Source organism: Pagrus pagrus, assembly GCF_965226575.1.
Source record: "Pagrus pagrus genome assembly, chromosome: 10".
NCBI classification, from domain to species: Eukaryota; Metazoa; Chordata; class Actinopteri; order Spariformes; family Sparidae; genus Pagrus; species Pagrus pagrus.
In genome coordinates this window covers 3,820,855-3,834,097 of record NC_140194.1, presented here as the reverse complement: position 1 = coordinate 3,834,097, position 13,243 = coordinate 3,820,855, and the positions used below count along the sequence as shown (strand labels likewise).

The window sequence follows — 13,243 nt, the reverse complement described above, 5'->3', positions numbered from 1 at the left end:
AAACTTAACAAGGATGCATAGTTTTGGGTTTTACGAGGGGGTGGGGGGATGCCGTGGACCTGTTTATAGCTCCACTTTCAACCAGTTTCCTCCTTGAGTGAATGCTTCAGTGCCCTTGGCTTGAATGCAGGTATGAAAACTTTAATGGTCCACTACCCTGGGAAGATGTTGTCCTGTGTAATCTTGACACCTTTTCAGGATTCTCTAACTCGGGCTTGAATAGTGTGGGGAGAAAAATCCTGACTCACACGCACCCATTCCCTCTTTGTTTTCCATTCAGATGGACTGATTGCATCAATCAGAGTGTAGAGAAAATCTAATTTAGCTCTTCAGTCACATCATCCACATCAGTCGCTTCCTATCCGGGCAAATCAATGTTGAAGCTAACCAGCAAGGTAATATTAGCGGAGTGTTTGAACAGCGGCTCGGCCTCGTCTCATCCCCAAACTCCCCCTTTCCTGTCACACACGTGTGTTGTGATGTTGATGAGGCCCCATTATGGTGCTGGCAGGGGGTCCTTACATACTCTGCAGGCCTGAGAGCCACTGAATGGGATTTAGCGCAGAATGACGAGGAGAAAGAGGAGGAAGCCAGGACTGTGCTGGGGAAGGGTCACTTGTGTGTCTGTGCATGTTAAGACCGGCACCTTGGCTACGATTCTCATTTACTGATTTACAGTGCTGCTGACGCCCACAGTGATGGTACTGATTAAGTTGTTGCAGTTCTTTGTTTTTTGTTTCCATCTTATCTCTTTACTCCAGAACTAAAACAGACAGAAACGCAGAAACTTTGACGGAGCAGTTACTCTGGAGATTTAAGCACTGCGAGGCTGAACCTCTGGTTAAGTCCATCCTTAACTCTGTCTCTTTTTAGCCCCGTAATGGCTGCTGCGGTGTAGTCTGGTGTGCTCAGACTGCCTGCTCCCCTCTGACTGTGGTTTTTCGGGGGAAAAAAAGCCATTGAGTCTATTCAATTTGAATCCTGAAATAGATCAGGAGGCCAGGCTCGGAGAAAACCGATCTTCCTGACTGATGCTACTCTTTTTACAAAATGGCAGAGTTCATTCACTCAGTTGAAGTCTTATCTGCTGAGATTGAAGCGATATCCTGTTGCTATTGATGTTTTACTGCCATTTCTAAAACCCTGAACAAGGGGTTTGTCAAGGAGTGAGCAGCTTCCTGACATTTGATTGATTCTTCCTCTGACCTATCAGGTGTTTGTTTGAAGGTCAGCTTGGTTAGAAGCGTTGATTCCTCTGGGCTTCCTCTCCGATCCTCGTCATAAACGCAGAGGTGTTTTCAAGTAAACCGGTAATGTATTGGGACCATGTGGTGACGAGAACTTCTTCTTGTTCCAGATAGATAACGAAAATGTCCTGTAGCTTAGATATCTTTAAAAATGTGGCTTTGAGTGCCAGTTGCAGAAGTCAAAAGCAAATCTCTCGGATCACTACAAGCACCCGCCATCTTTATAGTAGATGATCGACTTCTTTTGTTGGACGGTTACATGTGCTGTTCACCCCAGCGGATCAGGTTAACTGCATCCATATGCCAATAGTTGGATTCCTCTGCTATCCAGAAGGCCAATTCAAGCAACAGTTGTGCAATATCGGGTTTGGCAGCAGCAGCAGGCTTAAGGGGGAAAGTCATTACATGGGTTTTGTTGAACGTGCTGCAGAGTGAAGTTGTGTTCAGTCAGAGAGAGAACCGAATCAAAATCCTGAATGTTTTGGTGTGTGAGGGGGTGCACAGAGGGAAGAAGGAGCTCTTTAGTACCAAATTGTTGTGTTTTAGACAAAGCACTTAAACTAATTCTCCAGCATAGCTCTGTAATGTGGCCCGAGTGATTCCAGCATTAATTGGAACCATGTTCGGGAAAAGAGTCGGGCTTGTGGCGTACCTGCCAGAAAGCTGCTCCTCCTTCCACAAACTTTATTTTGGAAGCGAAGCGCGTTCAGCGTTCAGCAGCCTGCCACAGTCAGCTAACATACAGCAGCTGATTACGTGCTCCACTGCGAGCGAGGCCAAAGAGATGTACGTTTGACACGCTTTAATCGAGGCTGGACCGTGCCTGCACACACAAACACACTCCCGAGGCCTCAGACAGGACTCTCTCTTCTTGTGGACTTTCTCGGGGTCTCTGGTGGGATCAGGCTTCGTGAGTGACGCAGCTGTTGTGGACCAGCTGGAAGGGGAGAGGGGTGGAGAGGGGGGCTACAGCCAGAGACATGTGTGTCTATGTGTGTGTGCACGTGTGTGTTTATGTGTGCAGCCCTTTGTGTGAGTTGGGTGCTGCTGATAGTGTACAGGAGGAAAGGTAGTTTGCAGGGGGGAGGTGGCGTTGGTGAGAAAAGTGAAAGGGATAAGAGAGTGACTAACAGACGGAGTTGAACAGCTGTCAGGTCAGTCACTCCTCAGCTCTGCAGCACTGACCTCCGTGTCACCCGACTATACAACCCTGTTTCCTTATTGTATGCAATTGCAGATAAGCATCAGCATGTGTGTCTTCATGCTTCACACCCTCCACCTCAACTTGAAGAGTTCAAAAGACGTCAGTGTCGGTGCACGTGATTTGTCTCATGGCTCTCAGTGGACTCATGTTATTCCACCGAGCCTGACCCGGGGTTTCTAGATTGTGGAGTCTGTATCACAGACTGGTTCCTGTTGGTGCCAGGCAGGCCGCGGCTGCCCCCACCTCCTCAGCCTGGAGACATGTGCCTGGCCCTGGCCTCAGTTCCCCTCCACTCCTGCCTTCTGGCCTGCCCTGATCTGGTGAGGAGAAAGAGGCATCTGCTGCCTTTTATGGCAAAGACTTGCCCGGGAGATCTTCACCAAGAACAGACTAAGCTGTGTGTGTGTGTGTGTTGTAGTGAGGACGGACTATGTACGTATGAGGGGAGGAGTGTTGGCATAGAGGAAGTTTTCTTTATCCTAAAATAAACTAATGGCTCCAGAATTTCACCTCCCCTTACCACACAAATGTTCGCAAGAAGCGGAGGAGGCGTTTGTATGGAAAATGATGAAATTACACAGGGAGAGAGGCAGGAAATAGCTCAGTGAGACAGAATGTTTTCAGAAGGAAAGGAGGGAGGAGGAGAGAGGGAGGTGGGGAGCCGAAAGAACCGAGTTGAACCTCTCGCAGGAGCCGAGCGTTTCTTTTTTTTTTCTTCTTCTTCTAAGGGGCTTAGCGAAGCCTTTGAAAAAGTTGCGAGAGCTGACGGTATCTGTGGATGAAGCTCCATCCTCTGCTAAAGCTCTTTCACATGATGGAACATGTAGCTCACGGTTGCAAAAAAACCACACGGACCACATGAAGCCGTCTGTACCCACATTAGCAGGAAGAAAGGGGGAGAAGGAAGCAGACGGAGATAACGGGGACGAAGAAGGGAACAAATGCTTAAACAGATGCAGGAAGGAGCCTTAAGATTAAAAAAAAAAAAAGAACGGTAATTAAAGTGTGAGTCAGAGTAGAGGTCGTGGAGTGAGGTTAATAATAGTAGGGGACAGAATGATGAAAGGCAAGGGCAGATAGAGATGAAAAGAGAGGGCAAGGATGGGAGTGAACCGTGAATTATTGGCTGTGTGAACTACAGCTGCAACTAACGATTATTTTCATTCTCGATTAATCTGTTGATAAGTTGTTTGGTCTATGAAATGGTGAGAAATTCTTTCGGTGTTTCTCCACAACCCAAAGATATTCAGTTTTGTGTCATAGAGGAGTAAAGAAACCAGAAAGTATTCACTCTTAAGAAGCTGATGCGGTCGTTACGGTGCTAGTTTGGACAGGTGAGCCTGCAGCTATGAAAAAAGGAGCGGACAGAAAAGAAATGCTTACAGGCCTTTTAAGACAGACAAGGAACTGAAATAAAGAGCAGAGCAACAGGAGAAAAGCGGTGAAACAGAAAGTGGTCACTCATAAATAATTAGCCAGCAGGGTAATCTGCGGTGTCCATCGTTCTTAAATGAGGCCAAAACAAGCTCACGAGCTGCCTGATAGGAAGAGTCCCAGTACCTCGATGAATCATTACCCAACAAACCAGAACCTGAGCGGTGTGTCTCAGTTTTCCAGAGAAGGCCCAAAGGCAGTTTGCAGCTAAGCATTTCTCCTGACAGCTAAATTAGATGACAGCAGACATGTTAAAGGGGCGGGAGAGGGGGGGATTTAAACATTTACAAAAGGCTGCAGGCTCTGTGTGCATCCACATGTTGACATGCCTTCCCTTGTTTGCTGTGGTGGAAAAGCAGGGCGACGCTTCCTGGAGAGGGGGAATTAAATTGCAAAGGCCTTTCGAACACCGTGCTCCGGCCAAGAGGCCTCGTGCTCCACGGTCCGTTCATGTTTTGTACGTGTTTATTAGTTCCCATGGATATCAGCTGGGCCTGTGTCGATCTACCTCCTCTCTTCATTCCTCTGCTCCCACTACTCCACCCCTTCTATTCTCAATCCTCTCTCCCTAAATCTATTTCTGATATCTCTGCCTGGACTGTGAATGTAACCCCCTCCCCATATTTCCTGCAGAAACCCCACCAGTCATTGCGTCTGTCCTGTTAAGTCGCAGCAGAGCCCGAGTGAAAGTGAGAAGGGTTTTTGGCTGCTGCTGGAAAATAGTGTTTATGATCCCCCTCGTCATTACTGCCGTTAGGAGAGCTCTCGTTGGTCCAGGAGCCGGAGCCGCCGTCTGTCGGGGGATCTGGAGGAGTGTTACTTGGGAGGAAAGGGTAGAGCCGAGAACACATGGCTGGATCAGTGTGTTTAGACGGAGGGCTGAGAACTTGGAGATAGAGGGGGTGAGTGCGAGATGAGCGGAAATGAGGGTCAACATAAGCGCAGTAAATTCAAGGAGCAAACGGAAACTCCCTTGTCCTTAAGCAAACCCAAACAACGGTAGCAGAGCCAAGAAGAACTGAAGATGTAGGAAAAAGTTGGGAGCGGGAACAGAGGAAAGCCTTGAACAGAAAACTAATCAAGTTAGCTATTGTAAGCTCCAACTTTCAAAAAGTCTGGGGCTGTCGATTACATTAGTCTGAATTTTGCAACGACCGTCCCAGACAAGTCTCCCTCTGTGCGTTTGTCTCACTCATGTATCAAGCCTTTCAACCTTTGACCCCAGATTGCACTGCCTCCACTGATACAAGCTGGGAGCAGGGGGCTGGGTGGAGGAGAGGTTACAGCCCTGGAAGTGCAGGAAGAGTGTGATATGACATCCTCACGCTAAAACTAGCAGTGGAAGTACAAGGCGCTGGGGACGGCTGTCTGCGCCGAGGCTATAGAGCTGACATTAGGTCGGAGGTTGGAGTTAGGGGTCAGATACGGCAACAGAGGACTCTTTGTTTGGTCTGCTGAGGTCTGCTGTGAGTTCACTATGGAAAAAGTTGCAGAAAGTTTCTCTTTTATAACTTTTTCAGTTGAGTTTTATTAGATTTGCATAGCAAATAACCCGTCAAGCAACTGTGTTGGCTCAGCATTTGACTTGCACTACCTGAATGTCTGGTAGGCTTCCATATATTTTGCAGTGGCATCATGTCGTCTGAGCGCTGAGCAAAGAGCTTACGTTGTAATTTCCTTATTATTTTATTGCCCTCATCAAGTTGTTCGCAGCTCCTTAACCTGTCCCTTTTCTACTTCTTCTGTGTTGCAGGAAGTCGAAGACGAAGCCAAATGGGAAGAAGCCTCCGACAGAAGAGAAGAAGCAGTACTTGGAGCTAGAGTACACAAAAATCCGCGTGGTGGACTTTGACCTCAAGGAGCTGGTGGTGCTGCCCAGAGAGATAGACCTCAACGAATGGCTAGCCAGCAACAGTAAGTGACTGTGATGATACGTGTGGGAATACATGGAGCTCAAACAGTAAAAGCAAGCCTGTAGAGCCTGTACAAGCAATTTCTTATGGGCATCGTTAAAATGTAGAAGACTCTTATTACCTGATTTATTACGTAAAAACTCTTGAGTCACGCTTCGACTTATTTATAGTTTTCCTCAAGTGTTTGGAGTTGTTTTTCCAACTCGGTATGTATTTGACGAGATGTTCCAGCGGTGCTGGAGATGCAGCTCTGACAGAGCCAAGCCCTTAACATGATCCAGGCCTGGCACAGTGTTGAGCCTGTTCCCAATAACAACACACACAAACACACACACACACACACACACACCGCTTATTTAAACACAATCGTTTACTGCCAGCTTCAACTGTTACTGGAATTTATAGCTGTCATTACGAGCATCATTTCTGGAGCTCTGTAAACTCGCTGCGTCCCGGCAGCTCGATCGATCTCGTGAGACTCTTTTATTTTGTCCGTCTCCCGGACTTTGTTTTGGTTACGTATCCAAACCAGCCAGGTGCTCGGACGGGAAAAGGAAAAAAAACAAAACAACATTCTTCTTTCTGTTTTATTTTAGAGTCATAAAACTTTCTTACGTAAAGCAGATGGGACATGTTTGCACATGGTAATGTGTTGAAATTGGAAGTTACATAAGCAGGCTTGTATCATCCTGTATCTACCACTAATTAGGCTTTTGCTTTATCACAAAAAAGAGGGCTGCGCCAATGTTTTGAGTAGAGTTTTTAAAAAAACAAAAAAAAACAAATCAATAATGAGTGGAGTCATTAAATTCTGCCCACATGAAAAACCAACAGTGCAGAATATTTCCCCACTCAGCAGCTACTTTGTTGAGCAGGAGACACAGGACGGTCCTGTGGGACAGAACAACTTTAAAGTGTCCTTGGGTTGTTCGTTCCACATGGAAAGAGATATCAAAGAGTCATTTCACACTGTGCATCCATTTTATCAAGAAATATGATTGTTTGCTCAACGTGACATAAAATCATAGGTTTCACAAACTGGATCGAGATCATTGTCTGCAGGTTGAACAGAGAGTGAACCGGTGAACCCTCTGAATCACAGATCCACGTTATGTTTCTGGAGGTGGAAGAGGAAACAGTAAAACTTCTGCCCCTCCAGAGAGTCCAAGTAGTATTATTTTTGGCGTCGCAAAGACAACTGGATCGTTCCCCGTTTCCTCAGAGTTACAACTACCAACAACACTGGACGAAACATGCTTTTATTTTATTTTATTACGACTGGATCAGCCTTCATTTTCCTGGGAGCTTTAGCGTCTGCCCTCAGACAAAATTGCTTTGTTAAAGCAAAATTGTAAATTTCCATTTCCATTGTGCAATCAACATTTACAAAAATCTTGTCTGTTACCAGTTTAGATGTTGAAATCCAAGTCAACCATGAAACTGTCAGTGTTTTTATTATATGGCTTATTTATTGATTAAAGTGATTTAGCAAGTTGGGGACGATTATGTTGACATCTGTTATCAACACTGAATGACCGAGAATGCTCTGCTGACAGTTTAAAAATGCTTCAAGCAAATTGTTAGCGAAGAAGAAATGTCAACACACCAGGAAGATCCCACGCGTCTGCATCTCACATACAGAACAAAACATTTTTGACATTTTTCACCTGTAACAGACCCCATTATTTACTCAATACTTTGTTGAACAGGCTGTGGAGGAGTTTTCCTCACAGTAGAAATACCTGTTTCAGTTTCCAGTCGCTGGAGCAACAACTCTCCGTGCTTGCCAACGCTGCAGCAACCTCCCATTTTTCTGTTTGTTTCTGAGGCTCACACACTGTTGAAGGATGTGTTGACCTGACAGATTACTGTTGTACACGTGACTACGATTGCCCCACTGATCAAAGTGACAGATAGTGTTTAGCACTGTAGGTGTGTCTTCATCTTTCACAGAAGAAAGTGACATGACAGTGTCAAGAAGTTCACCTTCATTTTTGTGGTACTTAAGTGTTTGACTGTCCTCTGTGATTTACACCTGTGTAATAACTCTTCCTCTCTCTTGTTTTTGTCGCAGCAACAACGTTCTTCAATCTTATCAACCTGCAGTACAGCACCATCTCAGAGTTCTGCACTGGGGACACCTGTCAAGCCATGACGGCCTGCAACACGTAAGTTATCTCCACCGCTTCTGGTTTATTCATCGCACACCTGCCCGGGCTCATTGGTTTATTCATCAGAAATCTAGCGTCCCATTGGTTAATTTATCAAGGGGACGGTTCCCGACTGTCGCAGCTCGGAGGGTTGCTTTCGGGTTCATTTTAACGACCCACCACGCAGTCCATCTTGGAATGTGCAGTATGCAGCTTAATGTACTCCAGCAGGATGTATATTTACCTAAGAGCTGCGGTGGGTTCAGTATGGCACCTGTGTGTCTCCGTGCCTGCTGTGTCTCTGCTGTGGCACATTTTTTTCGAGTCTAAAAACCCAATAGTAGTAAAAATATGGTCTACTGACGCCTCAGCTGTCTGACTTGGAAAAATCAAGTGGTCTACAGCGTTTTTAGTACCAAATTCCTTCCTGTTCTTACAATACTTAGCTGCACACAGAAACCATTTACCCCCTTTTCTGTTGTGCTTTCAGACTGTTGTCTGTGCCGCAAAACCATAGAAAAAGATATCCTGTTTACTGGTCAGGAAATTGCAATTGCTACTGTCCCTGCTTACTGATGTCATTATCACAGAAGAAGATGCACAGATTTTGAGTCACGGGAAGAAAAGGGTGCCACTTAAGAGGTCTAGAAATAGCAAATGAATCCCCTCATGTGATTATCTTTTGGGTGAGTTTTCTTTTCAGTCAATTGGCTGAAAAAAAATCTGGATTCTCTGTGTGTTTTTGACCTCTTATTCCAGACTATATGTCAGAAACACAGGAGTTTTAGAGATCATTGTCATGCCTGCTGTGATGGTGAAGTCATCCTCTGAGTAAAAGTGTCCATATGTCGGAGAAAGATTAAAAAGGCTAAAGGAGACACAGTATGACTATGTAGTCTGGCAAAAGTAGAACCATGTGCTTCTAGCTGTAAATCATTTAGTTTCGTCTCCTCTCAAGATCCATAACTTCGTCAAACACATCCAGTGTAGCCGCCGCATTAGGATCAATTTATATACAATCTGACCGCAGAGTGGAGCAGCGAGAAACTGAAGACCGACTGGGGATGGACATGGTGTAACTTCACCTTAATCCACTGCGGTCCTGCCTGTCCAGTGTTTTCTTGCTGCTATCTGAACGTCTGCTAACATCATCAGATGCAGCACTACTCTCCAAGACCTGTAAACGCGCTTTAATGTGTATTTCAATTGGTGAAATTGCCCTTTAAAGTCCCCCGCACAGATTCTTTCACAAATGTCTGTGATGTTTTCAGAGGGCTGTTGCAGCTGCAGTTTTCTTCGAAGGTGGTTAATTTCTACTGTGTACAGTAAAGTAAAGCCTGGCATACCTCTGCAGTAGTTAAACGTTTAAAGATAATCATAACACGGAGGCCTGTTCATGCCATGTTAACAGAGGGGGAGGTGACCAAATGCAAGTATTTATCTAACTAGTTTGCCCTGTCAGGGCGGGGTGCCATCTTTATGTGTGAGCTCCTTGTCTTTGCAGAGAGGCCTTCATTCCCCCTGTGTAAACTGAAGGCTGGAAAAACCTGATTACCCACAACTGTACTCGCTACACACACACACACAGCTCCTAACACATTACCATCAGGCTACACGCCTGCGCTCTCCGGAGAGTAAATGGCACAATGGCAAACAACAACTTGAGACGTGACACACATATGACAGACTTGTCACGAGTCGACCTCTCTGTCAAGTGTGGAATTTTCCACTGCTGTCACCTGAAGGTAACTGGCTCTACCGCACACCCTGAGAAAAGGTTCGAGGCGAACATGCTTTGCCTGCGGTATGTGAAGAGCGAAAGAGATTAGTGCAGATGAGCATGTTTTTGTTTGCACTGTGCATTGACCTGTTTAAAACAGAGGTATGTCTTAATGGAGAGGAAAAGCACAGGAGTGTTATTGACATAGTTCGTCTCCACTTTTAACAAAAAGTTTAAAAACTTTAAACTGAGTTTCTGAGACGAGGCCCAACGTTTATGAAAGTACCCTGCCCCGGTACCCCACCCTTTCCTGCCCGTGCAGGACCTGGCACCAGTGCCCTCGCCCCCCCCTCCCCTCTGTGGTGACTGAGCCACAGTCACAGCAGCGTCAGAGACCCGGCCCGAAGGCAGCACTCAGCACTATTTTAGGAAGAAAATGTTTCCATGAGCTATGAGCGAACGGAACCATTTGGTAGCTATTTAGACCCATTTGGTACGGATGGGTGGGTAGATGGGTGTGTGTGGGAGAGAGGGAGATGTGTGGTAATGCGCTCACACTGTACATTAACCTCGGGTTTCTTTATAGTCTGTTTCATTTTGGATTTGGTTCGGAAAATACACAGATTAATCTCATCAGATACTTTACTTTTTTTAATTTAAGTGTCAAACTTATAAGCAGTTTCATGATCAAACTTTTTATGCTTTTATTACGTCCTTTATACATCCAAGCTGTGCAGGTGAAGCCTGATATCATATAGCAATATAATAGTATAGCACTTAACTCCACCTGCAGTACCCCATCCTATAACTCCTAAAACTAAATAATAATCTATCCAGGAGTTGATCCAAATATCGATGCACATCAATTTTGAATATTTTAAATAGTTTCAATACGCATTTTCCGCGGTATCGATACACCAGAACCTGCATCTTCTCGCTCTTTCTTCTCTCCTTCTACGTGATCCACCTCCTCCCACTCATTTGACTAAAAACCAGAAGTAAATTAACTCATGCTGTTGTGCTTAATACACAGTAGGCATGCCTCGTTAACGATATCCTTTAATGAGATTTTAAAAAATCTTGACGCCCTCATCGTCGTGTCGATGTCAAACATTGGTACTGAGTATTGATACATTTCAAGGTTAGAGTTTCCAGTATTGTAACACTGCTAGGAAATAACACAGGAAAGAGGAGATTAAACTAAATAATGAGAAAATAAAAACAAATGAAAACAGTTGAAAAGTAGCTCATCCCTTTGCAAAACAACAAAAAAGGGACAGAACTAAAAAGACAACAGAAGCTTTTAAGTAAGCAAAAACTGCATAAATCAAATTAATAATTAGTAAAGATTAATAGAAGATAACGCTCTAAAGCCCAAACCCGTCTGTTCATAAACATTAAGTAACTCGTCCTGCAGCTGTATGTGCTTCTGTGCATGGCCGTAGTTTCATGTCTGAGTGGGATGTAGGAGTGGAGAAGGCATGTTTGTAGTTCAGTCAGTCTCTCCCACACAAACACACACAGTCTAATCCTGTGTGAGTAAGTGTATTGTAAGAGTCTGGTCCTGGTGCTGTGGTCAGTAGGTCTCCCTCCTGCAGGGTCAGTTATGTGGACGCTTTACATTCCTCAGGATTTGTAATGTCTGACCCGCTGCCTCCCAGACCCGCGCCGCTAACACATGTACACATATCTTATTATTAATCGGACCTTTTCCAGCTCGGCGATCAGTCGGCTCGCCTCGCGTCTCCGCGGTTAACCTATCAGTCGTGATTCACTCCCTCGTTACATCGCTAACATCTGCTCGTTCATGCAGTTTTAAGGTGCTGACCTGCTGTACATTTCTATCTATCTGGGTCACCACCTCTGGAAATGTTTGACCAGTAGCGACGGCGGGGGAATTTGGCCCAATGAGGAAAGTAAAGCTCTGGGTCACAGAGTTCAGTGAGTCCTTTGGATTGAAAACACGCAAATGTGATATCTGGATAAGGACGCGTCAGTGTGAGACACAAGAGATGGTTTGTAGTCTCATCAGACCGTATCTTCAAATCTTCATTGGTATTCGTGTCAGTCAGTCACTGAAACGTCATGGGAAGTGTGTGTTTTTCCCTGAATGAGGAAATAGGGTCAGGTGACGAGCCCCAGTGATGTCTCACCTGTGTGTTGTTTGTCTCCCTGCTTGAATGAACCACAGACATTCTTAAGAATACAATCATAATGATTAATTGTATCCACAGTTCACAGTTGTGTAAATGTCATTTCGCAAGGCGTGTGTGACCACATGGACTGACGTGTTTTCCTCCGTCTCTCTTTTCTCTTTGTAGAATATACTACTGGTATGACGAGAGGGGGAAGAAGACGAAGTGCACTGCTCCACAATATGTCGACTTTGTAATGAGTCTTTGTCAGAAACTGGTCACAGATGAGGAAATCTTTCCTACAAAATATGGTGAGTATCTCTTCTGTTGTACAGGGTCACAGTCTCCTGATGTTGAGCTGCTGCCCCCTGCTGGCTTCACTGGGAGAAGCAACAGAGGGCAGTGAGAGTAAATGAGTTGGGTCCAAGAATAAAGATTTGAAGAAATGTTAGATATTAGTTTGGGGTGCCACACGTTGTTAAACATTTGCAGATGCTCTAACACATCGCTGTTTTCGGTCAGACTCCTGTCCCTAATCCAGTCTCTCCTGTCCCATTTTCCTCCCCTCAGGTAAAGAGTTTCCCAACTCCTTCGAGTCCTTGGTAAAGAAGATCTGCCGGTACCTGTTCCACGTGCTGGCTCACCTCTACTGGGCGCACTTTAAAGAGACGGTGGCTCTGGACCTGCAGGGCCACTTGAACACTCTGTATGCACATTTCATCGTTTTCGTAAGGGAATTCAACCTGGTCGACCCCAAGGAGACCTGTATCATGGACGACCTGTCCGAAATCCTCTGCACCCCCGCCCCGCCGCAGCCGGCGCCCGCCGCGGCCCCCTCCACCCCAGCCTCGGCGCCCTCCCCCTCTTCACAAAACCACGTGACGGAGAGATGAGCGGGGGGGCGGCGGCGAGACAGCAGCCCTGGGGGGTGATAGAAGATAAGATAGAGGAGAGAAGGAAAGACAGCCTGGCCCCCTCCCTCGGTGCCAGCAGGACTTTAAGAGACCTTCCACTACCCTTATATTTCGCTACGACACCAACCAACCAGCCGGAAGGAAAGGGGGGAGGGTTTTCGGGGGGTTTGGGGTGGCGGGGAGGGGTTTGTCACGCCAGCAGGAATTGGCGTGAGCGTTCCTCCCATTGGGGCAAATCCCTCCCATCTTCTCTGCAATTTAAACTAGGAACAAAAAAGTATGTGTATGTTTTTATTTTTTGGTTTTTGTTTCACTTTTATTTTTTTATTTTTTTGTTGGAGTTTTATTGAGTTTTATTTTTTGTTGTGGCTGGGGGGGTGCCCTCACCTCCCTCCATCCTCTACCTAACATACAGTACAGGAAGGGGGCTCTGCTTTGCTTCAACCTACTTATTGTACAGTGTTGTTAATGTGTGGAGAAGAGGCGTCTCTGCTCACCCGCGGGCTCGTCCCTCCCTCCTCCTCCT

At 45.8% G+C, this 13,243-nt stretch overlaps 1 protein-coding gene across 4 annotated transcripts in view; it reads left to right on the top strand.

Annotated features, from left to right (window-relative positions):
• mob2a (MOB kinase activator 2a) overlaps positions 1–12,853 on the top strand; it is a 59,015-nt gene extending 46,162 nt beyond the window's left edge. For all 4 annotated transcript variants that reach the window (XM_084363955.1, XM_084363953.1, XM_084363954.1 and 1 more), the window contains exons 2-5: positions 5,639–5,799; positions 7,873–7,966; positions 11,990–12,114; positions 12,374–12,853. In XM_084363955.1, the coding sequence (XP_084220081.1) occupies positions 5,639–5,799; positions 7,873–7,966; positions 11,990–12,114; positions 12,374–12,696 (703 nt within the window). In that variant the 3' untranslated portion in view covers positions 12,697–12,853. The remainder of the gene's footprint in view (positions 1–5,638; positions 5,800–7,872; positions 7,967–11,989; positions 12,115–12,373) is intronic.
• Positions 12,854–13,243: the final 390 nt, after the last annotated feature.